This window comes from Cimex lectularius, unplaced genomic scaffold (assembly GCF_000648675.2).
Source record: "Cimex lectularius strain Harlan isolate CLEC.00 unplaced genomic scaffold, Clec_2.1 scaffold104, whole genome shotgun sequence".
NCBI lineage: Eukaryota > Metazoa > Arthropoda > Insecta > Hemiptera > Cimicidae > Cimex > Cimex lectularius.
This window is the reverse complement of record NW_019392737.1, coordinates 282,997-310,097: the sequence shown is the minus strand read 5'-3', so window position 1 is coordinate 310,097 and position 27,101 is coordinate 282,997. Positions and strand designations below refer to the sequence as shown.

The 27,101-nt window shown below is 34.4% G+C and overlaps 1 protein-coding gene across 11 annotated transcripts in view; it reads left to right on the top strand.

Annotated features, from left to right (window-relative positions):
* LOC106665649 (neural-cadherin) overlaps window positions 1-27,101 on the top strand; it is a 538,139-nt gene that overhangs the window by 370,389 nt on the left and 140,649 nt on the right. For all 11 annotated transcript variants that reach the window (XM_024226991.1, XM_014392225.2, XM_014392222.2 and 8 more), the window contains one exon: window positions 23,676-23,819. In XM_024226991.1, coding sequence (XP_024082759.1) covers window positions 23,676-23,819 — 144 coding nt within the window. The remainder of the gene's footprint in view (window positions 1-23,675; window positions 23,820-27,101) is intronic.

The window sequence follows — 27,101 nt, the reverse complement described above, 5'->3', positions numbered from 1 at the left end:
ACATGGGCGAGAACAGATTATTTTATTTGGCCAAAACATCTTTGGTCACAATTTGCCTGATTGCCAAGATTTAGGGGCGAAATCCTAGAAAAAATTAGCTTCCTTTTTTTCAAACAGATAGCATAATCCGGCCGATTTTTAATGCAGAACTAGTTTGTTTAGTGTGGTGGAATTTTTATTAGGACTAAGAAAGTTTGAAAAAGAATTTCTAGAAAAATTATTAAGTGTAAATATGAACAGTTGGTCGTTATGCAAGTTTCATAACATTTGAGGTTTAAGCGTGACTTTAAGAAAAATGTAATTCAATAAAACTAACTAAACATTTTTTATTTGCACCACTAATATAAATACTATAACAAATGAACCTATTATTATAGTAATTTTATAAGCAAGGGTCTAAGTTGTAGTAAACAAATTTACTTTTTTCTGTTCCTACATACTATCATTTTGTATTTATTTTCGATTTTTATTATTAAAGTGTTGGATTACAATAAAGAAATATTTTCAAATTTTTCACTTTCATAATGCCTTCGTTTTTTTTCTCGAAAATCTCAGAAATTATGATACCTATGCAACAACTTCACGGCCTTACAGAAACTTTACAGGGCTTTAGAGCCATATAAATTTTACGTAACTTTTGGTGATACTAGGTTAAAAATATTTCACACTCGTCCTTCCGTTCTTGCCAATGAGCATAGCCGAAAACAAGATGAACTAAGTTATACAATTGTTTAAAAATTTATTTTGCGGTCTGTATTATACATGTATTTCATCGGTATTATATACCAATAGATTTTTTTTAAACGTAGAATAATAAAATAATTGCTCGGTCACTACGAGAAAACTCATTTTGGCGACGAGCCAAAGTATCATATTATGTATTGAAATACATTATTTGGGACCGAGAGACTTTAACCTTAATATTTGAATACATGAAAACAAAAGCTGGCCATATTTTGAAGATTTACTTCTATTCCGGAAAACATTTTTTTTTCAGTTTCTTTTGGCTTAAAACGAGTCGAATATTTTTCGATCTCGCTTCACGAATGTCCGCAGCTTCCTCTCATCAAGATAGCGTTTATATTATATTTATGATATATTCGTTCCGGTAAACCAATATATATTATTGATATAGGCTAAACTAACTCATTACAAAACAGTTAAGTTTGTAATTAAAGAATTTTCATATTTTTAAAAAACGAGGCACGTTGAACTGAATGAATTAAATATGTTAGTCTAGATATAAACGTTAATATAACCTAGTTCACGAAAGTGTTTAGTAAAATATCGATTTGTTCTATCGAATAAATAGAAAGAGCTATTGTTTTTCCCTCCTTCGTCGTTTTTCAAAATGCCAGATTGATTATCATCACATTTATCGGTTGGAAATTACGCCGGTGGGGAGAGAAAAAAAACGGATAAACATGTTTGTCCCACGAGTTTTTATAAGGTCTTAGTTCATTGGCGGGCCAGTTTTTAAAAACTTTTCCCAAACTTTTCCCTCTTTCATAGCATCCGCCTGCCATTAAATAACAACGTTTTCATCGCACTTTTTCGTAAATAGTGTTAAATGTCATTATCGGTGTATTTACAGACCCGAATTTAATTAATTAATTTTAACCCGTCTGGTCAAAAATTAAATTAACCTATATATTCTTGTTAGCTGAAGAGAATAAATTAGAAAATACAAACGAAAATCAAACCAATGTTTATCCTTATTTTTAATAACGGATTTACTTAAGTATGGTAAACATGAAGATAACTCATTTTGTAAACAAACACCTTTTCTTGCCTTTTCTCCATATTAATCCATTTTTATTCTTATTAACCATGGAAAGGCATCATCCTGTATGCATTATTATTGTGAGAATGACCCATAGAGGTCACCAGCAAGAGGATATTGCTGAGGCAGTTGGCTTTTCAGATCACAGATCGTGGTCTCCGGGGCTTTAGCCTGATTCCTGAGAGATTGGAAGTGCCAATAGGAGGCCTGGTAGTGGATATCAGCGGATTTCGACATGAGGGCAGATGTTCCCACACCTGGAACATTTTACATACATGGACTTGTCACATCCCTTGGCTACCGAGGTGGTGCAATGCTAACCGAGTTCAGAAGTGCCCTCAAAACATACAAACATGTGCCTTCAAAAAGGCAGTTTTGTGGTTTCCGGCACGACCTTTCAGCCGTGCCTTTCACCACCCCCGGAGAGATAGAGAAGACACTATCTCCGGCTCCTGTTGGTCGGTACCCTCCAGCTAAGGTACAATTTGTTTACAAACCACGACCACCACGAGTCCAACCAAGGCGTTGTAATGGTCTCGAGGACGAACTGTTCTCCACATTGTTGAATTCAAACTCATCGCAGTCCGATATGTCCAAGAAATTATCGAGGAATACATCCCCCAAACCAGGGATCTCATTGGCAGTGATTTTCGATTTCTGCATAACAATGCCAGACCTCATAGAGGCAGAGTTGTTCATTAATGTTTAGAACACCTGAGAAGTTCCCATCTGTCCCTTGGCCTATTTTCTCCAGACCTTCATCCCCTTGAGCACACGTGAGATGCGTTGCAGAGAAAACATTTCAAACACCACCCGCAGTCAGTTGACCTGCAACAATTGAGAGCAGCGATGCAATATCTATGGAGTGAAATTCCTTATGACAACCTTATTAACAGTTTGTCTGACAAGTGCACAGAGGTTTTAGCTAAAAGAGGACATTAAACGCGATATTGGATTTTAAAAAAATATTGTTTTCAATAAAATAAATTATAGGGGAATTAATTCAAAATCTCTTAATGAAATTTACCTTCAGTTAAAACATAATAATTTCTAATAAATTTTAATTCATTTTATAATTACATAAAATAAAAATGCTAGGGAAAGTAAATACTACAAAATAGGCAATATCCCCATTCATTTTTGAGAAGTTTATTATTGAAAAATCACCGCTATAATTTCGCGAACAACTTGTTCGCCTGTTTTCCAGCTTTAGTAATTGACATTTTAAATTTTGCAGATTATGTCATTAATTGTTTTAATTGTGCTGATAAAATCGGTTTATTGCAAATTACAAAATTCAAGGTCCCTAATAGGAGCTAATATCTTAATACCGCTGAATAAAAAGAAGAAGGATTTATCAATAACTCCCATTACACAATTGTGCTTTTTCCCCTGCCTCTCTTTTATATTCGAACATTTTGGCAACGTATCAAAATATATCTTCTACCATTCGGAACACCAATATTACACGCTTTGTTGAACACTTAGAAAATCATTGTGCGCGACAAAAAGCAGTTTTCTTCCTTAAACACTTTTTTTCCCTGGTGTATTCAATTGTAAACAAGGGAAAATATCAAGCTTTCCTAAGTTAAAAGTTGTTATTCCTTTTTAATAATTCTAGTTTTATTGGTTTATCTTTTTCCCAGAAATAATATGACATCACTTCATATTACATCAAAGGCCTGTTAGAACAATTAATTTTACATTTTACTACTTATTTTTTAATGGTTTAATGAATTGTAAAAAGAAAGCTTTCTTAGTCCGGATGTATATTTTGTCAAAATCAGATTTGGTCGATAAAATTAATGGCCAATTTTTCACGATATAGTTGAATCAATTAAACAACCGAAGTTTGTTAACTAACGAGGTTTGGTAACAGGATTATTGGTTTTTTCATTTCTAGTTAGCAAGTTTCAATGTTCTTCCTCTAATTTTATGATTAAAATCCGGTTCTTGATTATTTCGTTGCTGTACACATTAGATTTTCCTAATTATATTAGGATGACTTCGATTTATAATTTATGGAAATTTACTTATTAAGTTTTTTAACTATTCCCCGAACTCATTGAATTAAATACTTAGTGTGTTAATTTACTTGTTGCTAATCACTTTATCACTATCGACTTCAAATATCAAAATTACTTATTAATTTTCCAATCACTTTTTTCTCATTTGAAAACGTAAAAACCCATGGTTTTTTAATAGTAAGTGTATATTTTTCTTACAAATTTAGATTTTATTGGTATTTAATGAGAATCCTATTGAAGTTGCAAACATAATTATTCAATATTCTTTTTTACCGTTTATTGAATTTAAACAATAGTGACTTTTTATTACCAAGTTGTTTTTTTTTTCCCAAACTCGACCTTAGACTTATTTTGAACTGGTTAATACCCAGCCTAAATCTTTAAAAACGTTCCTTCCCACCAAGTCATTCCATCCAGGAAAGGTTTCAGAGTTGCTGACACCATTTCCTCCGCTCTAAAGTAAAAGAGTATTGCTTGGCTGTGATAATGGATGGTGCCCAGGCTTTCGATTGACTCTTCTATAAACTGAAACGTTTCCTACCCTCTTCTTGTAAGCTAACCCTTGACTGCTATTTTACTGATCGCTGCTTCAAAGAGAGTTGGGCCAACGAGTAGACCGATAGAAGCGGCCGTCCCACCAGGGCGCAATACTGGTCCCATCCGTTATACCATTTATACTTTCCTACACATCCCAAAACCTTTATTACTACATACCGCACCTTTTTCTCCTATCGTATTAAAGCGGCCACTACCATACAAGTTATCTTGAGCTTGTCAAACACTGAAATAAAAGGTGGATTCTTCTGAGGGAAAATCAATGCAGTGTACATTTACATAGAAAAAAAAGTCTTGCCCTCCTCCATATATCAAAACAAAAAGATGACTTCCATTCAAGTCATACAGCAGATAGTGGAATCTCACACCAAGGTTAAGAGAGAACTAAGACATATCAAGCCACCAAATCTCCAGCGCATCCAAGCATCCAATCCTTACAGTCAATAGTCCTCAGACAAATTGTCAATGCTCATTACTACTTCACTAGCCTATGTAACGACAACTTTCCTTTAATTAAGGAACTGGTCTAATCCCGCCCTCTATTCATCCGAATCTGCCCAACCCTTCCCTAAACTTTCATGTACCGAGAACCTCCTTTATACTGACTGCCAGCTGTAGCATCTGAAAACGGAGGGAAAATAAACATATACATATTTCTAATACACATTATTCAAGGCTATAAATAAATCGTTACAAAAAAATAAATAAAATTTTTCAACGCAAACTATAAATCGCGTGATAGTCGTGTCTGCCATATTGTTTAAATTTTACTTTAAAGATTTTTTTTAATCGACAATTTTACAATGTTTTGTATGGTTTATTGAATTTACACGATCAAGGTCCTTTCTTTAAGTAAATGTAATTTTATTGGTTTCATTTTTTGACTTAATGAATAAAAATCGTGTTAAAGTAGCAGAAGTAAATTTTCATGTAAATACTTTTTTTGTATGATTGATGTTTTTAAAAATAAATTAACATAATTTAATTAATAATACTTTTATGAAATATACTTTGTTTCCACTCGTTACACTTAATAACAATATATTATGTTATTTTTGTTGTTATTTTTCTTGAATGGGGTCGCTTGGTGATGATTTAGTTTTCGTAAACAGGAAAGGACCTCTTTTATGCTCCGAACCTTCCTCCAATATCTCGAGTCGTGTGGCATAAGTTATTTTCTGTTAACCTTTAACCAGGTCGTCGGTTTTCGTTAGTGTTGTCTTCTTGATCAAGTTTTCTTTCTTTAAAGTTAGCAAACAACGTTTGGCACTTCCATTTACTAAAAGTATCATCACGGTCACAGTTCAGTTTTTCCTTCTTTAATACCCGCTTTCCTTGTAAAATATAGAAAACTAAGTAAATCGAAAGATCTTACCGAACGAATTGCTCTGCCCTTGGAACGTCATAAGTCATTACTTTTTAGCAATGGAATAAAGCAGACGGAATTGATTTAATAGAAAATATTGATTTAAATACATTTTTGAATATTTTTGGCAGTAACCCTTCAGTAATTTACATTTACTTTGCGGATTTGAATATATTGAATGATTTTATCGTTTTTTGTCTAATCAAATTGTTTGAATATTTATCTACACAGCGTTTTGTAACATGGCCCTCGGGAAAAGCACAATATTGTAATCCACTTTCATTGTCAATACTCTAGGTTCCCTCTGACCAAAAATAAATGTATAGACGTCCATCCGTTCCGGTACATTTTTTAAATTATTGACACAACCCCAGCTCTCGGTTTTTTCTTATGTTAAAAACCAAAAGCGTGAACCGTAATCGAGCGTGAACACGATGGATTAGATTTTTTTTAGAGTGTTTGCCCTCTTTTTTTCCACCACGAGTATGTTGACACCTTTTAGAAATAACAAGGCGGTTTAGGGCTCCTAAAGCTCTTCTACGGTAATCAAAGCGGTCTTACAGTCTCCTCTTGTACATGCTTCCCCTGTCTAAATTCGGTGAACACATCGTTTTCTTTTCGCAGTCCCACGCCATTACTGGGCTTGGTAATAGCAGTAAATTCCTTTTGCGCACGCAATTTTCAACATATCACGAAATGTAATACAGAATTTAAAAATGACAGCCCTCTACCTTTCTTGCTACTGCTTTCAGTAATAATTAAGTTGCTAACTTTTTTCTGTCATGTGGAAATTCTAGACTTTCTCGATAGACCTACCTCTATCTCATCATATTTAATAATGAATAGTAAGACAAATTAATAACAAAACTTTCCCTACAATGAATTGATTTAATTGCCCTATATAACTTGGAGCCAAATGTCTTAATCAAAAGTTATATTAATATTAATCTGAGGGCACCAGAATAGAAACACTATCTCTACCTTCATATTGTTACATCAGTTTACTGACCATACCTGGCAGAATCCTGGAGAATCTCTTTCTTAAACGCTTTTATCGACATTAGAATCTTAGTCTATTATAGCTAAAACCCAATTTATTTTGTTGTACTCGACGTCTAAGCAGCTTTCTTCCCCTCTTGAGGTTAAAATACATCGTCCAAGTACATTCCTGGATGAAGCTCAGCTTTTGGTAGTGTTTGGCTAACTCATCTTAATCCTATCACTTACTACCTTAGCCTAGGAATCGTGTCCGACAGAAATATTTAGGCTTGTGATGATCGTGCTTTTAATTAATTTTTATATTAATGCAGCTGCCCCGAATTAATTATTGTACAATATACATGATATTGCTGAGTGTTATTTCTTTCTTTAATTTTTTATACATAATTACGATATTAAAAGTGATACCAATCAACTCATAATTAAAAATGAAAATTAGTAGGCTAATCTTACGTTAAGCTATACGCAACTTCGGACTTTTCATGGACAATAGTGGATGTGATACTAGTTTCATGTAAACACTTCCATGACACTTTCCTGCTGTTTTATTTCTGTTAACGTTTTATCAGAGTTATATATTTTTTAAATCTATGGCAAGACTTATCAAAGGCATTGTTCTTTAATATCTTGCTGTAGTTAATTGTGTACTTCCAGTGTTTGCTTAGAGTAGATATTTGTAAATTATTATATGATAGTCCAGAATAAATCATAAATACAATAAATTAATAAACAACCTTGTTAAGATAGACAGATATATAAGTAAATTATGCGGATCTATTGTCTAGAACGTTGAGTTACTATTTTCCTCCTGTTTCCAAGGGAAAGGGTGAAAAGAGAGAATGAACTAGTATGTAGCTGTAGGAATTAACGAAGGGAATGATCATAAAAACTTAAATACCACTCAAAACTACAGACATTTCTGCCATAAAAGGAAGGTCGAAATAAGTGTAAAAATGCTAACCTAATTAAGTGAATGGTAAGGACAGTAGGAAAGTAAAACGTAAATGAAGGCGTTGAATTAGAAAAAACAACAATTTTTCTTCGCTTGTTCCAGTTCCTTTTGTTTTCTTGTACATCATTAACATAGCAAAAACGTAACATACCTTTGTTACGTTCATTATTTTACTTAGAATTTTATAACAGAGATTTTTCGACCAACGAAGATATGACGATGTTTCGTTTGAGGATCAGGGATGTGGTCCAAAATGAATACTGTTGTATATTGCCAAGCTTTTGGCTTTTATTAAGGCTTCTTCAGGGCTCTACAATTGAATAAATATATATTACATTCACATCTCTTTTTTGAAAATACATATATACAATTTTGCATTCTTTTTTTTTGGACTTATAAATACTCAGTCACAAGTGCAAACAAAGGAGGCACGTTGAGGTACTTCGAATTTTATAAATTACACGTCTTTCTTACTTTTATGAAAACTAATATTACACTTTTTACAGAACAATAAATATTTTGAAGAAATTTTTTGATAAACAAGGCTTTTATTAATTTTAACAGTTCTAAAATTGTTATTCTCTAAATGGCAATAGGTCCAAATGTAATTTAATTAAACTTCGTAACCGGAATGGTAAGTTGTGTTGATTAAATATTTGACTAAAAGTTACATAATTGTTTTCAACATTTAACAATTCCTCTATGGATTTAGGCCATTTTATACACAATGTTTCATAAATGGCACTCGATATTGGTAAATGGCTTGAATGAAATTGCTTATTTAATTATTAAACCTTTATTTGCTTATTTATGGTAAAACAGAAAACAAAATTTTTAATTTCGTAAAATTCAATGACAACTAACTTAGGTTCTCACATGCTTTATGGTATCGACAATAGTAGGATAAGATATGTGTTATGTAAACAAAAATAATCGTTTGTAAAGCTAATGTAATCATCCACTTTATAATCAAGACAATGTCTTCTGAAGTATCCGTTTTTAACAGTGATACAAATTGACTACTTTCGGATTGATCAGCAATCAAAGTTGGTAAACATTTTGTTGTAACTTTTGTTATTCGGTTGCCTCACTTCCTCGTCAGATATCCTCCAAAATTCGTGTTAAAATGTGGTCATCTTGGAGAATATTTTTGTATTTCACTCCCAATGTTCGAAAAGGGAGGGTATTTAGGTTTATACTTGAATTGAATACAGTTTTATTGCAATTAACGTCTGAAAGGTCTTAAATTATTTTTATTGTCATTATTACTTCATCTCTTCAGGTAGTTCGGCATTGGAATTTTTCGGTTGTTGTTGTGAGATGCGTTCCTGCAAGAAGAGCCCTCGTAAGTTCTGTTACCGTAGTAGACCTCACCCGATTAAGCATAAAAGGTCATGCGAGGTTGTCGGGTCCTCAGTCCATTGAGAGAAGTGGCTCGATGAGCCCCACGTAATGATAGTTGCCATTTCCTGGTTCCACATAGAGAGCGTGTAGGTATGTGAATTGTACTGGGCACTCCGTTTCTTTGTGTACATTGATACTGACGGTTTTCATTATGGTGAATCTGAATAAAAAATTACCATTGTTCCCCCTCACAAAGAATGAAATTATCATCGTTCTTCCTTATTGGTACTTATTTTAGTATGCTTTCTTTAAGGGGTCTTGTGTTGACATTCACCCTTTCACAGTTGATATATTTTATTGTATTAGGATTTTATTATATGATTTGTTATAGGAAATATGCCTATTTTGGCGTTTTTAGGAGTAAAATATGGTTATACCTCCTTACATATTTTATATATCGATAGTTCACCTCACAATCCATGGTACCATTAAACCACCGTTTGCGAAAAGCTAGCATCATACCCTTTCAGGAACATTCAATTTTTTCAAAAGAAGTTGTGAATTTTCTTTCGATTTGCCAATAGAATCAAGTTCGAAACCGCGTATACTTTAGTAGGAATCGAAACAATTTTCTGGTACTTTTAACAGTCTAATATTGCAAAATCTTGTTCCTCTAGATACAGGCATTAAAATAAAGCCTTCCTATGATTTGCAATTATTCTCTGTATATATCAGCATACACGTGGTGTATATTATTGAGTCATGTGTCTTTGTGAGTGTATTTTTTAAATACAAAGCGCATCAAAGAATGTTTTGTGTAAATGAGTATTATACAAAAGGCATGTGTTTTATTTGAATACTTTGATTTATTTATAATCCTTTCATTTTGTATTTCAATTAACGTGGAATTTATTACTTTACCTTTGCTTGATTAGGTGCTTTTGTTGGCAATTTCCTTTTAACGGTCCTTCCCTTTTCATATCGACCCGTCCATCGTAATGACCGGATTTGTCGGCTTAACGGAACAATTTGTTATTTCCTTGAAGAATATCTATTGAAACGTTTTGTATTATATCAAAAATAAGTTTATTATTTGTAAAGGGTTGTTTATAATAACTCAATAGTACATAATTTAACTTAAAGTAAATCAGATCTTACTTTTTTACTTTAGGTTGAAATTATTTAATTATTAATCTTTTGTGTCATTGGCAAGATGCCAGAAAGGTTCCGAAAAAGTAGTCGAACGAGTGTACGTTTAAAAAAGGTCAACTTATTTATTGAAAGGATTGACATAGACGGTAGGACCAGTAGAAAAATTTCGTCGATTGGCTATTTTTCAACGTATGTTACACTTACGATAAAGTTGTGTTTAGATAAGCAATAAAAAATACCGTTCAAACGTAATGTCAATAAATCATAGTGGAACGATATCGCGGTGAGAAAGCCCTCGTAATTCCTAGAAGGTTATCTTTTGATTTACCGTCGGGTGAGAACTGTAAACAGCGAGGTGGTATTTATCTCGAAACGATATCGATCTTAATGGAACCTGAACCTGATTAAGGTGGGTTAGTAGTGCGATGGAAAAATCACTTCGATTAGCGTTGGATGGCACGTTTGAAATATTCGTGTTCGTCTGGGGGCGCTTTGTAAATTTATATTTAATGACCTTAGATATATTCTATCTTTCCGTGGTTTTACAATGTTAATTATTTAGAATTAACTTGTAACAGTTCTATGAGTTTGGAAGTTTCGTAAGCATTTCATACGTTTTTATTTCCTATCATTTTTTCGATCATTGGTTGTTTTAATTATTAAAAAATTTGGTCTCCATAGAACCTACGATTTAGCATTTATGAAAAATTAAATCTTATTTTAATTTAAAAAATTTAATACTCAGTTCGTGATCTATCGTGGTGTTTTTCTTGGTCATAAGGGACACTATTACTCACAATAGGCAATATACAATGGTCAGTATTACGCTTAAATTACCCACTTAATATATTTATATCGCATACCTCACACTACATGGCTCACTCGTTATTTTATCTTTTTTTCTCTTTCACTTAGGCCGTCTGATTTTGTTTTTGTGTGTCTACCTTTCGCTCCCTTTCACTCTCTCTCTCTCTCTTTGTCTTTATTATTTTATCATTTGCTCGGTCTCTTCTCTCTTTCATCCCCTTTTTCCCTGTCTCATCTATACTTCCTCTTTCCCTATCTTGTTTTTCTTCCTTCCTCCCTTTCTTTTCCCACCTTTATCGCTCTCTCTTTCTCTCTCTCTCTCACTTACTCAACCCTTCTCTCTCTCTCTCTCTCTCTCTCTCTCTCTCTCTCTCTCTCTTACTTTATCTTTCTTACTTTCTCCCCGAGTGCTTTCTCTCTCTCTCTCTCTCTCTCTAACACACGCGCACCCCCTCCCCCACACACACACACATCATCATCATCATCATCATCATCGAAATGTGGAATGAAGAAGAGATGTTTACAATGCTATCCAGGATAGTCCTTTCCGGTTTTCACGAGCAATACCACTCAACCACATTGCTCTGACAACTTAGCGCCCGACTAACCAGGCCGTGTTATTCGCCGTTTAGAAATCACTGGGCTGGCTGCTAAAACGGTCTAAACAACAGTAATATTTGGATTGATAGTCAAATCGCACTAAGCCGAGTGGTGGTCGGCGAAACTACCTGGTTACTGTGGAGAACAACAGACACCTAATTTGGAGACTTCGAAGGAAAAACTGCGTTGAAGTCAACTTCAAATGACCAAGGCTCACATCGGAACGCTGGGTAATGGGATAGCTGACGGACTAGAAAACAAGCAGCAGTTCTAAACTAGAAACAGAATTTAATCTTGTACCCTCCTCCTACGTACGAAGATTGGAGCAAATATGGCACAACACGGTGCCAATAAATTGTAATACTCATGCTCTAAGTGGACATGGCAAAAATGCTGCGTACTTGGCAAGGTTTCATATCTAAGAAAGCGATCGCTGTACATGTTCCCATGATAAACTGCAGACGTGGGAACACATCTTCTTGGATTGAACCACTTTCGATGAACAAAGGAAGAATTTGATAAGTGCAATCGTTAGTCAGGGAGAAGCATGGCCAGCATCTTTCGACGTTTTAGTTAATAAGCATTTGAAGAAATTTTTGTAATTTTCAACTGTATTGACTTTCACTTAAACTGAAGCATTACAATTTCTTTTAATTTTTCTCTTGCTTGGTAAATTTTTTATAGTTATTGTATTTGTGTTTTCTTTTCATTGTATAAAAATAATTATAGATTATTAGTTAGTAGAGTGAAAATAATTTTGTTAAATGATCTGTAATTACTTTGTGGGAACGGATTCCTTAGCAGAATTGTTACTGTTGTTGGGAAATACGCACGCACGCGCGCATTAAAGGTTTTATATACTTTTTCATCTGTTAATTTATCATATTTTGTCAATGTAAATTGTCTTTTCCTTTTGTCCGATTCAAGACTGTACTCTGGTCGACATCACCGATGGATTTGGATCATACCAGGTCAAACATTAAACGGTTGGTCATCATCCTTTTCAGCCCTACAACCGTAGATCAATCAGCCAGATATCTACGTATCGCTTGTGCCAAATGTGTTAAAAATGTGTAACAACTTTTTGTTAAATACAAAAAGTTCTTCTTGGCAATTAACCGATTTAGCCAATCCGTATTAGTGGCGCAATTTAGATCTGTATCAATCTGTCCACTCCATCGCGATTCTAAACCCATTAGCTTTCGGAAAAAGGAAACAGAAAAATTCCAATTCCAATCATCGGTCTTGGCCACGCAAAAACCGATCCTTGCCGGTTTTGCTTCCTCGGCAACGGCTGCCGATACAAGGGTTCCTATTGAAGTTTAATAGCAGCAATCCGTCGAAACGGAGACGAACGACGAATCCCACATGTGAGGTGCATAGAAAGGACAAAGTGATTTTTTTAAATCGTTGTATACCCTTTATTATATCCAACTACATCAGTTATATGAAAAATTTAGTAAATATGTCGATAAACATGCTCACTTTTCGAATTTGCCAGCTATAACGATGCTCACGTTCTCCTATTCCGTCCTTCGAGGAAGTTTTCAAATTTCGATTTGAGTCACAATGAAATAATCGTGGAAGAAAGGAAGATTCTCGATTTATTAATTAATAAATTCAATTTGTCCCATAAGTTACACCCTGCACATCGATTAACATTATTCATCGCTCGTCCATTATCCATATTAACAATCAAAATCTTAGACCTGATTGTCACAAAAATTGAAGGACTAGGGAAGTTGGTAAGGAAAAGGATTGTTCCGAACCTTTAAGAACATCCACGACAGACTAGAAATTATGTTTTGTATTGACTCATTCATGCAGGCTTAAACGTATAATATTTTGTATTTGAAAACATACATCGAGAAATGGGTAGTTATGAGACACATCAGAGCAAACTATCGGACATAAATGGGCAAACATGGAAGAATAACAACAAAATATTTCTAAACTGTTGATCTTACATATAGAATTTTGATCACTTCCATGTTACAGAATTTTCTTTGCTCTATGCAGTATGCTGATTTGAAAACAATCGTGTTATTAGTAGGAATAATCTAGCCTAAAGAAAAAGTGAAGCCGTTCATGTCCAAACTTCGACTTAGTAAAACATCGGGTAGCTGTTACAAAATACGTTCGTAGAAAAGCCAGACTAATTAAGATGGAATTGGTCAGAAAAACTGGGTATGATACTAAACTGAAACTTCTTATTCGGGATAGTTATATAACCTATCAAGAATCTTTCAAGAAGGCCCCAAAGACGACAGATGCCAAGATCAAGCTATAATTTTTTTGAACTCAAAAATAAATTAATCACAGTGATCTATTTCGGATCAGTCGAACAAATTGTTTAATTGTAACCCCATTTAGAGAGGAAATAGACCTTGGTGAAAACTGTTAGATTCTTTGTATTTGTACGGCGTTCAGACACGCGGTAAATTAAATTGGCCTATCCTATTAATTTTGTCTGTTTATCTCATAGGGAAGTTCCATACCGGCTCTCTCCGCAATCTAGTTTTCATTTAAGCCTATTCGTTGGTTAATTGCGAGCTATTACATATGCAATAACAGGACATTCTATCGTCTTTTATTGTTTCTTTATATTCTGGGAACAGTAGGTTTTATGGAGAAAATCACTGATATAATTGAGCATGAAAAATTAATAATAAGGCCAATTGGAAAGACAAATAAAACACTCGATTCCTTCATGCTTCGAGGAATATATCCCATCCATCAGTACTTTAAATTTTTAATTATTTAACCGGTTAACAAATACAAACATATTCTTATATTACTCGAAATTGTGGCTTCAACGAAAATAAATTCAAGAGATTTGCTTTGAAAAGGATTACAGACGACCTTTCCACATACACAGTTTACAAGGCGTGGGAGCATAATTTTAAAATGAAACTTTTTCTGCTGATGCTAGGACGAAAAATATAGGAACATCGTCCGAGGGTTTTTGCTAAAAACCTTAGAACCCAAAAATACAATTTGAGTAATTTACATAATTTTTTAAAATATGGTATTCTTCTTTTATTGAACATACATTTGAAGGTTTATTATATATCAATGTATTTGTTGTTGTCTTTTATGTAGAAAAAAATTCTTGCTCGATCACTACGTAAAGATTGTATTTCGAAGTTATATGCATGCAATTTATATGCATTGCCATGCAATCAAAGATATTGAAATACCTAATTTATACCACAATTACATAGCAAAATAGTTTAAAATATTTTGTTAGCAAGAAACAAAGATCATTGTCGTTTTTCCAAGAAAAACAACTCCTAAGTACAAAATTACAAAAAACTTTAGGGGGCTTTAGACCCGTGTAAACTTCACGTAAAGATACGAATCTGGCGTCCATAAATAAATAAGAATTGAAGATATAAAATAAATGTTTGATGAATTTTTGTGGATTTCATTCTCATTTTTCTTACGTAAAATGACGTGAAAGGCCAACGTCTATTGATACAGACTTAGAGAAGAGAAAAACAACTTTTGAACGGTACCAATACGGTTGAATTTAGATAAAATATAGAGCGGTTATATATTTTTAAGTGGGACCCCAGAACATCGACAAGAAGAAAAATGTCTCTCTGTTAAGCCAGCTCAAAAAGTTTTTTATCTGTAAAATTTCGTTTTACTTTTTTGTACTATCCTTAAACAAACAAACAGTTCAGCAAATATTTTAGTAATTATTGCAACAAAAATATTGTCATCATGGTCAACAACATATTCTATAACGGCGCGAAAACCAACACTTACGCAACTCAGATAGGTCGTGCGGGTTTAGTCTATACGGAATCAAAATCTGTTGGAAGAAGGGGCTATCCGCAATTGGCAGGCCAAAAGGAAAGGTTTGACCTGTGAACTGCAAAATGATTTAACACGAACTATGTAGGCGTCGTGAATTCGCAGCAATGAAAGGGTGAAGAAAAAAATCGAGTAATAATCAACACAAATGATTCGTAATCGTTTGTGGGAAGTTCGTCTCACATCGTAGCCCGTTTGAGACAACTTCCAGCAACTCAGGAGAATATGGTTCAGCGAGTCTAAAATAGAACATCGATTGGAAAGCTGTTACGTTTACTGATCATTCGCGTTCCTGTCTGTACAGTGATAGCAAGCGCTGAAAACTACCGATGCACAGGGGATGCGTACTCCGATTCGTGCTCTCTTCAGTGTAGTTTGGAGGAGGCGATGTAATGGTTTGGAGGTAGTGACGGGCGCTACCCGAAAACATTCGGTACCAGTACTTGATACTGGTATCGACAGAAATTATTCGATACTGCACTGAGTACTTTTTCGTTTATTGATAAATGATAAACTTACTATTGTGGATTTTGGTTAAATTACGCTCATACGTTAAAATAATCAAGAATTTTCAGTTTTTTCTTTCATTTTTAAATGTTTTTTCATACCGTAGTTACGTACGTAAGAACAAGGAAAAGCTGCCAACACATTTCAACATAATTGATATTTCAATTTTATCGTTATCGAGTTTTGAGAAAATTGATCTACGGGTGTTTGGTTTTTAAATGTTTGAAAAGATAAGACCTATTTCTACTGTATTCCCCAGAGTTTACAAGATGCCAACAATTCAATTTTCTTAGTAAAATAACCTCATGCCTTACTTTTGGGAGGAGACATGATTAGGTATCTACCTACGAGAAGGAAGGCGAACACTTGTTAGGTACTTGAAGACAAAAACATTTTATACGAAATTACTAAAATTGAAAGTGCGAGGTGCGACCCGAGAAAGAAGTATGAGTTACCAGAATTATCAGCAGAGTTATCAACGATCAATTAAAAATCTAGATTAACTTTGTTGACATGTGACGCTAGCAGGCGCTCTTACTAGTCACACTAACTAGTCAATGCCCATTTTGATGAAAGGTAAATTTCGAACGGTAAATAACAATTCAATATTATTTGAACATTTGACGAAAAATCTCTTTGATTATGTATATTTTACGATACTACAAAAAGTATTCGATACAGACTTGAATCGAATGACAATATTCGTTACCAAAATTACTCGGGATCGAAAGAAAATACCCGATACTTTATTCATATCGATTGGTATCGCATGTCACTATATGGAGAATGAACTGGAGTCCATATTGACCGCAGACCGATATCTCCAATAAATTATCGAGTAATTCATCCCTCATAGCAGGATCTCATTGGCAGGGATGGATGACTATGCCAGACCTCATAGAGGCAGAGTTGTTCATCAATATTTAGAAAACCTGTGGATTTTCCATCTACCCCTTCTCCTATGTCTCCAGACCTCAATCCCATTCAGCACATGAGGGATGCGTTGAAGGGAAGGCTTTTCGATCACCATCGGCAGCCAGTTGACCTGCAACAACTGAGTGCAGCGTTGCAACATCTAAGAATTCCTTATGAAATTAGTGACAACCTTATTAAGAGTAAGCGTAACAAGTGCACAGAGGTTTTAGCTGATAGAGGACATTATACACGGTATTAACTTAACAATATATTTGGTAGGATCGGGGATGTGGTCCAAAGAATGTTCTGGTGTTGAAACTACGCCAAGTTCCGGTGTTTTATTTCACCTTCCTCAATGTACGGATACATATACATATAATATTTTCTAATTGCTCATCTATGTATGTGAAAATCAAAAATCAACTTGTTTTTCAAACTTACAGATTCTCTTTCAGTTTCTTGTTGTTGTTGTTGTTGTTTGTTTGTTTTTTCTTTTTTCTTATAAACATATATAGATATTTATTCACTCTTTTTGTCATTTCTTACACTAAGTGCAATGTTTTCAATAAATAAATAATTCGCACCATTACAAACTATTATCACAGAAGAAATCAACGTAAACAAAGAGGAATAGTAAAGGTTTTTATCAGGTACTATTACATCTGTCCACGTTTGGGACTCGTTATTAAAAGCCTTATTTTAAATTTGTAATAAATAAATAATTGAAACTATAACCTATGATTTTTCTAATCTAGTAAAACGATTATATAAATTAAGCAAATAAACATTACATTTTACTTAGATTATTTTATTTCATTTATTTATTTGGTCGTTGGCGTAGTTTCCACGCCAGAACATTCTTTGGACCACATCCCCAATTCTACCAAAATTGTTCAACAGCAGCTGGTCTTTACATACCTGTACAGCTATAGTTTACCTTTACATCACTGTATTAATTTAAAAAAAAATATTTTGTCCAATAAATAATGGATTTAAAAATTTTTATTTTGTTATTTTTCAAAATCCCTTTAATTACATTTTCCGTCCGTAAAAACATAATAATTTCTAATAAATATTAATGCAATTTATAATAAAAATAAAATAAAAATGCTAGGAAAAGTAAATTCTACAAAACTGGGTACATCCCTATTCATATTTGCGCAGTTTATAAGTCTAATTTCTTTGCATACGGTTTTTAAAGATGTAAGGAGATTAATATCGACGCTATTAAGCTAGCAATGTATTTTGTCATAAATATGCTTAAAAAATGACCATCAATAAATATTCTTTCTAAATTTCATAAAGAAATATTTTAACATTTCAGTTCAAGAACTTACATTATGTCAAGCATTTTGTATACGAGTAAAGATGTAAGAGAATGAAAAAGGATTGTGAATTCCGTCGTGGTGAGACTATTCCGAAAACTCCACGCACAAACTGCTTTTGTATCGTATATCGTAATAAAAATATCAAAAATACCGTATTTGGTATGATGTCGGCTTTGTAGAGTCGTGGTGGGGGAAGAAGCGTTTAAAGGATTGCCAAGTTAACCTTTCTAATGGAAAAACGAGTGAAAATTCTAATTTCAAAAAGCTCGCCTTTCACGATGGGAGGTGGAAAACTTAATTGAATTAGTGACGTTTCTAATTAATTCTTGCTCCGTTCACCACCCTTCGCGAAAGTCGTCGACTTGGGATCTGTCATCTATTTCAAAGAGACGTTGTTGACGGACTTTTGACAGACCGCCTCCTTTCCGGGGAAACCGCTTTCGATTATGAAAGTGTCTAATTAGTCATCAACTTGAGATCTAACTTTCCTTAGAGTTCTGAATCACATTACCTTCTGTTGTACCCTATATGCTGAATATATACGATCAATAAACTTGTTGAAAACACATTACGATAAAAATTTCATTCGTGTTCCCTTAATTTCTGTTTGCTTTGGAATAATGTTTTCATTATTGGATTTGTATGCCATTGAACTTATTAATGGAATAATGGAGGATTTTTATTTAATTTATTAAATTCTCATCTGCAAATAAATTCCTAAAATGGACAAGATCCCGGTTACCTATGTGAGCTGGAATATTTTGAATATTTGCCCTTTTGCTTTAAGCCAATGTAATATTTTCACCAAATATAGTACTTCTTCAAGTAGAATCATGTTTATAATAAATACTCCAAGGTTGCCTCTGCTAAACCTCATTGTTTGTGGAATTAGATGAAACTTGTAATCGGTATGATTATCTGCAGATTTGATCAAATAAATTGAGCCTGGCAGCATATTACTTTGAAACTGAATCAAATCAAACCAGACTTCTGGTGTTAATGATAATGATGATTATTATAAAAGGATGCTATGAAGTACGGTTTATGATCCTCAAGCATAGTAGCTTTCTGACTTATTAAACTTTCCTAATTCCTTAGTTCGGTCTGTAGATTCCATCCTTCATTTAAGGAGTACTGGGTCATTAACTGTAACTTATAAATTCCTTTCCTTGGGTTTTCTTTGTATCCCAGGTTACGTCTCCATTGAACGGTTACTTCAAATTCGAAGTTGATATGGGTGGCTGTTTCTTCCTTCACTTTGTATAATCTACAGACGGGATCATCATTGAATATACCCATGTTGTGGAGATGTTTTCTCAGATGCCAGTTACCGGTAAATCGTCCTATCATTCCTCTGGTTGTGAGTTTAACCCACCCTAACCGTAGCTGTGAGTTGGCCAATCTTGGTCAGGGTTGTTTTAGCATAGTTTACTATTGCATGTTTAGCGCCCTTATAGTTAATCTATTTTTCTTTTTGTATTTTTTTTAAACGATTCTATAATGTGTTTGTTTTTTCTATTCCAATATGTTCAGGGCATATACATGTTCTTGCAGTTCCTCCTTTGGCCCGTGTGCCAGTCTGCTTTTTCGTTACGTCTTCGATGCTTTACAGAGATCGTCTGTACGCTGCCGCTTTAGGAACCACGAGCAATTTGTCCTCTTATAGATTTTATCAGATTTATCAATTTCCTGATATTTCACGGCCTTCAATTCGCAGACAACTTGTAAACTGATGTACTTAAAGTTCATTGTCTGATGGGTTTTTCTTGTTATTATTTGAGTGTATTTACATTAATTATCTCATATTTGATTGGCCTCAATTGAGTATATTCTCTGAAATATTTTGTTCAGATCAGTGTTTCGTTACATTTTAGAGCGTGTTAATCTTTTTGGACATTAAATATAATAGTCAGGTTTCGTAAGAAAATCCACTAATCGTGAAATTCGGCGTCCCTTGCTATCTCAGTTCCTAAATCGTTCTAATTGGACGGTCAAGCCTTAAAAATTCGTCTTCGGATTCGTAAAAACACATTTGAACCGGATTCTGCTCGAATGGGCAATTCGGAAAAGGGGCAACTCCCAGGGGAAAGCCCTTAATAAAATGATAACCGGTGATCACTATCCCAGTGAAAAGCTGCGGGGGAGCCGGAATCGGCCGTGAAAGCCAGAAGTGGAAAGATTGGCGAAATCTCAATCCCTTTCCCACAGATATGGGTTCATTTGTTACTGGGTTACGTGCTCTGGGTGCGAAGCGGTACTTCTCCCGGCCGAATTTAAGCCCGGGCGTTCTCGACTTAAAAGTATCGTATTCTTTATTGTTATGTTGTTCAAACAATAAACGCCTTTCTGCACGGTAAAAAATGAGTTTTTACAATCAGAAACGTGAGTTATTTACTGTTTAACTTTATCATAATAAAATAATAATTAATACCTTTCAGGGTGAAGCCGTTTACAAATTTTGGAGATTATAGTTTTATGTTGATTGGTCGTCTCCCGGGAATTTGGGGCCTCTTTTGTCGGATTTTTGTTTTTAAGTTTGCCCGAAAATGTTCAGTAACGTCAAATGTTAAAAAATAATCTCAATCTTGAGTGAATATAACTTATTAAACTGGAATTCTATATTTACGTACGCGCGTCCAGACCAAACCGGGAGATGACAATTTTTTTTATATAGTAATCCACAATACCTCGGAAGCTGAATGAAAAGGAGGATGTGAAATTAACATCTTCAGATCTTTATAATATGTCGAGTCAAGTGATAGCTGATATTCAAGTAAATAAAAATCTTCGTACTCAAATAAGCAATAAAATGCCATTTGAACTGACGATCACTTTTTTGTTTTGTAGAAGGGCGATGAATGATAAACAAAGCGAATAAAGTAAATCACAAAACATCATCAATACAACAGTCAATAACTACTTATAGTAATGAATGATTTATTTTATTATTATTTACAAGTGAACAGTAAGTTAAAAATGTAAAGATAATGTGGCATTAACGTCCATTAGGAGAACGTCTGTTAAACTTTTAAGTGAAGTTTTCCTTAAAAAATTGTATTTTTGTACACAGAATTTCGCGTTTTTACAATCTCATTTTACATAAAAACATTTTCATATTACGAAGAACTAAAATAAAACCGGTTAGCTATCTGCTCGTAGTCGTCGTCGATTCGATTTTTACGCTCACCCCCTGGAATTTTCGACCCATCGACCTAGTCTCAAAAAAACATTAAATATATATTCGCAGAACCTTGTTTACCTGTAAAATAAATATTGTGATATTAGGATTATTTTACAGTCATTTGCAAATATTTTAAAATCCTTTACTGCGATTCTTTCGACATAGGGAGTGGAACTGTGGGGTTCTGCTGTGCCATTCAACACATTCAACATCCAGCGCATCCAGTCCTTCCATTCAAACGTTCTCAGACAAATTGCAAAGCTCTTATTACTAGAAACTTCCTTGCTCCTTAATCCTTCACACCGAGTGCCAGCATCGGCTGGTTTCGTTTTGTAATCACACTTGTAATTATTGTAGGGTACAAATAAAAAATTAATTTAAAACAAAATTAAAATTTTGGAGTGAAAGTGGGTAGAATGTGCTTTTTCATTAAAAAAATAATAAAAATGTAATGAAATGGTTGGGGCATCGTTTTATACATTCACTTAGAAATGTTTTTCCCTTGGTCAACAATAGCGTTTTTTTGTGAAAGCCTGTGTTATTAACTTTCTCGTCAATTTATTCGCTTAATTTGGCGTCGAAATGTATGGCCTGTTTCGCCCGTGGACACGTAACTGTTTAATTTTCGTTGGCAAAGGTACGGACCGTTGTTTATTAAATATTGCGATGGCCGTTGATACTAGATTGAGCTCTGTGTTTTTCGTACTTTTTCCTAGTTGTTTTCGTTTTTATTCTTATTGGGTTAAAAGAGAAGTTCTGAGAGAGGTGACGTTGTCGTGACAAGGGTAAACTAGACTTCCTTTTGTCCGGGTTTTCAGTCTGGAGCTGAAATCTTTTTAAAATCATACCGCCCTGGCAACACGGGTTTCCTCTCACGTCGGAAATTTTAAATTATACCCAGCGAAAACTAATGTATATTTCTTACCTTAAACTTTCGAGGACCAGTTGATCTGTTATATAAATATTTGGATTATTTTATTTATAAATTAAATCATGTAGTTTAAAAATTAGAAGGAACATAGGAGAATATGAAAGGAATGTCCTTTTTTTTAATTCGTTTGGATATGGACAATGAGGACCGTATTTATATTATAATTATACTGCAATACAGCCATATCTATCTTAATCCTAGCTTATAGAACATGAGAATCATTTTTCTACTTCACAATGTTACCTAGCCAGCTTGGATCTAAAACTGATAATATACTAAAGAAAATAGTCAGATACGCTTCCATCGAACCAAAACAGCGAGGATAACTAAATTGATGATTGAAGGCGCAAACTAAAAATCTTTTAAAATGTTAGATTTCCTCTTTGAGTCTGAAGTGTGATGAACCTTTTGTTTTGGGTACAGATTATTTACAGTTTGTAGTTTGCAAACCTGACCGATGCCAAATGGCGTCTGACAAACCAACACAGCAAGAAAATCATGCCAAAATGATCAGAAACGACGAAACTAAAAATGTTATAAATAGTTAGGTCGCCTTTTCGAGTTTGCATGGAAATGAACTCATATTCGGTTACAGTTTACTTATAGCATGTAGTTTATCCATGGGCAATAATAATGGCCAGAGAAGCGAGGAAAACAAGGATAAACTGATCAGAAACGACTAAACCAAAAAAATCTGACTTGTGGGATTTCCTTTGTACGTCTGCGGGATGATGAACTCGTAGTTTGATTACAGTTTACATAGCCTTTAGTTTACAGACCCAACGAATTAAAATGGCCAGAAACGCCTCTGGCTGATTAAAATATAGTGGATAACCAGGCCAAAATTATCGGAAACGACAACAATAAAAATATTCAGAATTGGATGATTTCCTGTTTGAGACTACGGTATGATGAACTCCAAGTTTGATTGCAGTCTACACATACAGCCTGTAGTTCACAGACCCAACGAATTAAAATGACCAGAAACGTTTATGACTTATCAAAAAGACTGAACAGCTAGGCCAAGATGATCAAAAACGCCAAAAATAAAAACATTCTGAATTGGATGATTTCCTCTTTGAGACTGCGGTATGATGAACTTGTAATTTGATTGCTGTCTACATACAGCCTGTAGTTCACAGACTCGATAAAAAAAAATGGTCGTATGTAACAGACCAAAACTGAGGATAACGTGATAGTGCCTTAAAATGACCCTATTTAAAAAATAAACACGTAATCAACCCTTTTATTTTGTTATATTATTATATACCTATGTAATTCTTAATGCATACTAGATTATAACCAATTTACCATTGAAAATTTAGCAGTTCATTTTTTACTTTTACATTTTTATAATGAAAAATTGATTTCTTGTTTTTAACATGGAATTTTTTTAACTGTTACAGTCACCAAGTTCATTCGGATCGGTATCGCTGACAAGAATGACAACCCACCTTATTTCGATAAGGCGCTCTACGAAGCGGAAGTGGACGAAAATGAAGATATACAACACACCGTCCTCACCGTCACCGCCAAGGATCACGATGAATGTAAGTACGCGACTATTTTTCACTTGGTTGTGTCATTAAAACAAACAAAAAGTTCGTAAGTTATTCTATAAACCTTTGTTTTTAATGCGTTCTATACAGCCATAGAATTGTTTTCGTAATAATGAACTTCGTTTCGGCAAACACTGGCATTATGCTCTGTAGTTTGCAAGTTCATCACTCCACCAGACCACAACATGTTTCACAACTATGTTATTTCCGTGAGCAACCAACCAATAGGGATTTTTTTTTCGTTTTTTTCTTTTTTGAAGATTGTCGAGAAAATCAGTTTTTGGCTGTGCAACATGGTCAACTAGAAGAAGTTCCGATGCCCATTAAGGATATCCACGCAGTCTCTATTAACGAGAAAATGTTCGAAGTTTTAATTGAGTTTCATTGGTGGTCTATTTTCCCTCAGCGCAAGCCTGCACTGTTGGCTAATTTGAATCAGAACTTCCTGTTTGTTGCTTATATAAATTTATTAGACGCACATTGGGGAATATATTAAAGGGACAATATATTCTCTTCTCTTTACAAGGTTATTGATTGTGGCTTGGGAATCGTTCTTTACCCGTGTAGCTTATGTCCTAAATCGGGTTGATTGGAATGTATTTTATCGCGTTAATTGGAAAGTGTTTAACTATGCTTTGTTTAGAATAATTAAAATTGTACTTGTATCTGAGTTTTCTATCGGTACAGTTATATTGTCTGATACATGGATTGGCAGTCTACGGCCCACCAACTGTTATCAATTCGACCAGCGGCTTCATAATGTATTTACCTGGAAAAAATTGCCCTTGATGATGAAGGAATGTCTTGATTTGACTCCCTCAGCCATCTGCTGTACTTAACGTTTTGGCAAACCTTTCAAATTTAAGAACTTCAATACTCTTAAATTATAAAACCAAGTCGCCACCTTGTTGAACTATGGTAGCTTTAAATCCAATTTGCTTATGCATAGAAAAAAATGATGTTTTTGCTTTTCCTTGTGTTTTTCTTTGCCTCATTACTTTAATTTTGCAAAATAGAAGAATTTTTACGACAAGAAACATCATTTTTATATAATATTTTGAAAATCTACCAAAAATCCTTATTTTGATTGATAGTTTTTATTGATTATTGATAGTTTTTATCACCTTGCAATTTTTAAATTTTCTATCATATAAACATCACATACACCGATGTGCACATATTCATCGATATTTTGTAAGCTAGATCTTTTTAGTATTATGTTTGATGTAGTATATTAGATAGTTTTACTAAATTATACCGGTTTAACTTTCAAAAAATATTAACTTACAAGTAAATTTACCAATACCTGCAGTCCAGATTACTACAAAACATATATTACAGTTTATTTGAAAATTCACCCAGATTACATGACATATAAAATCTAAAAGGGAGACCGTCACTACTTATTGACCGCACAATGGGTATGGTATGGTATGGTAGAAAAGGATACTAGGAAGCGGGGTTTGCACTCCCCGGGCACTGCAGCCTTCTGGCTTATTGTACCTTCCCAGTTCCCTAGTTTAGTCAATAGACTCAATCCTTCTTCTCAGAAGCATCAAGTCATTGACTGTTATTGCTGCAATTTGGTTCCCTGTGTCTTTTTCGTACGCTAGGTTAAACCTCCATTGAGCTGTTGCTTCGCATTCGAAGATGATATGAGTGGCTGTTTCCTCCTCCTCATTACATAATCTGCAAATGGGGTCATCGCTGTATATACCCATGTTGTGTAGATGTTTTCTCAGATACCAGTGACCGGTTAGTAGTCCCACCACTCCTCTGAGTTTTGCCCTCTCCAATTGCAGCAGTGTTTTTGCCAATTTTGGTGAGGGTTGTTTCAGCATAAGTTTACTATGTCTAGCACCGCTAGAGTTTATCCACTTCTCTCTTTGTTTTGTTTGGATCCATTCTGCGATGGAGGAATCTATGTTTGTTTTTGTTATCCCAAGGATAGGTTCGGGGCCTATGTATGGTCTTGCAGATCCTCTTCTGGCCAGTTTGTCCGCCTCTTCGTTACCCAGAATTCCCCTGTGCCCTGGCACCCAAGATATCATCAGGTTGTTGTGTTCTCCCAGGTTTTGGAGATTTTGGATACATTCACTGACTAGTTTTGATGTAATTCTTTTACATGCCAGTGCTTTAATAGCTGCTTGACTGTCTGATCTTATGAGGATTTTTTTGTCAGTGTAACCTCTTTTGAGATTTTCCAGGACACAAGCATTGATGGCATGTATTTCTGCTTGAAAGACCGAAGTATACTTCCCTAATGAGTTTGATTGCTCATATTTTGGGCTTGTACAGAAAACGCCTGATCCGGTTCCTTCGTTTGTTTTGGAGCCATCCGTATACCATGTCATTGTATCTGGTGCTTTCCTGTGTTCTTCCTCTCCTTTATAGTCTGTTGAGACTTTATAGGAAGTTGTGAAGATTGTTTCCGGGATCATGTTATCAGTCCCCATTTCTAAAAATGGGTGTCTGATTTTATTGATTATGGTTGTATGCCCGAATCGTTTGGTTCCTTTCCAATTTAATTGTTTTTGGAGCCTAAATGAGCTTTTCCTAGCCTCTCCTTGTATGAATATTTCAAATGGAGGTAGGTTTAGCAAGGTTTCTAATGCGCCGCACAATGGGAATAATGATAAAAAAAATAAGTCAATAAATAATGTGCTAGAACTGATGACGTTCAGAGCCAGCGACATTCGTTAGTTCAATGAAACAGCTATAGTTAGAAGGATGCTTCTTGGATAAAATTTTATTCTTAGTTGAGAGTAAATTTAGTTGCCTCTGATTGCATAAATAGGATCAACAACCAGTTCATTCGATACATGATAGAGTTAATTTGTTATTTAATCAAAAGAAGGTTGAAAGCATATTCATAACTATGATGATTTTTGCTTCTCATTCAGGTTTACATCTAATTTCGGTAGCATTAGGAGGATGTGGATAAAAACCGTAAATGGCAACAGAGGCCGCTGGAAAAGTCCACATCCTCCCCACTTCCCGGGGACCAATTGCCCTTTGCATGTGGAGTACCCCCCGGAGACAACCCGAGACAGCTGACCCAGCACCCCCAGAATGACCTAGGTTCCTCACCTGTCAATCAACCAACTGATAAATAAATAGTTATTAATAATCTATACAAATGTACCAATATCAGCAAACAACTTTCAATATAAATAATCAATAAATAAATAAATCAGTATTTACATCGGTAATAAATAATCAATTGACAAATAAATAATTATAAATAATCTATACAAATGTATCAGTATCAGC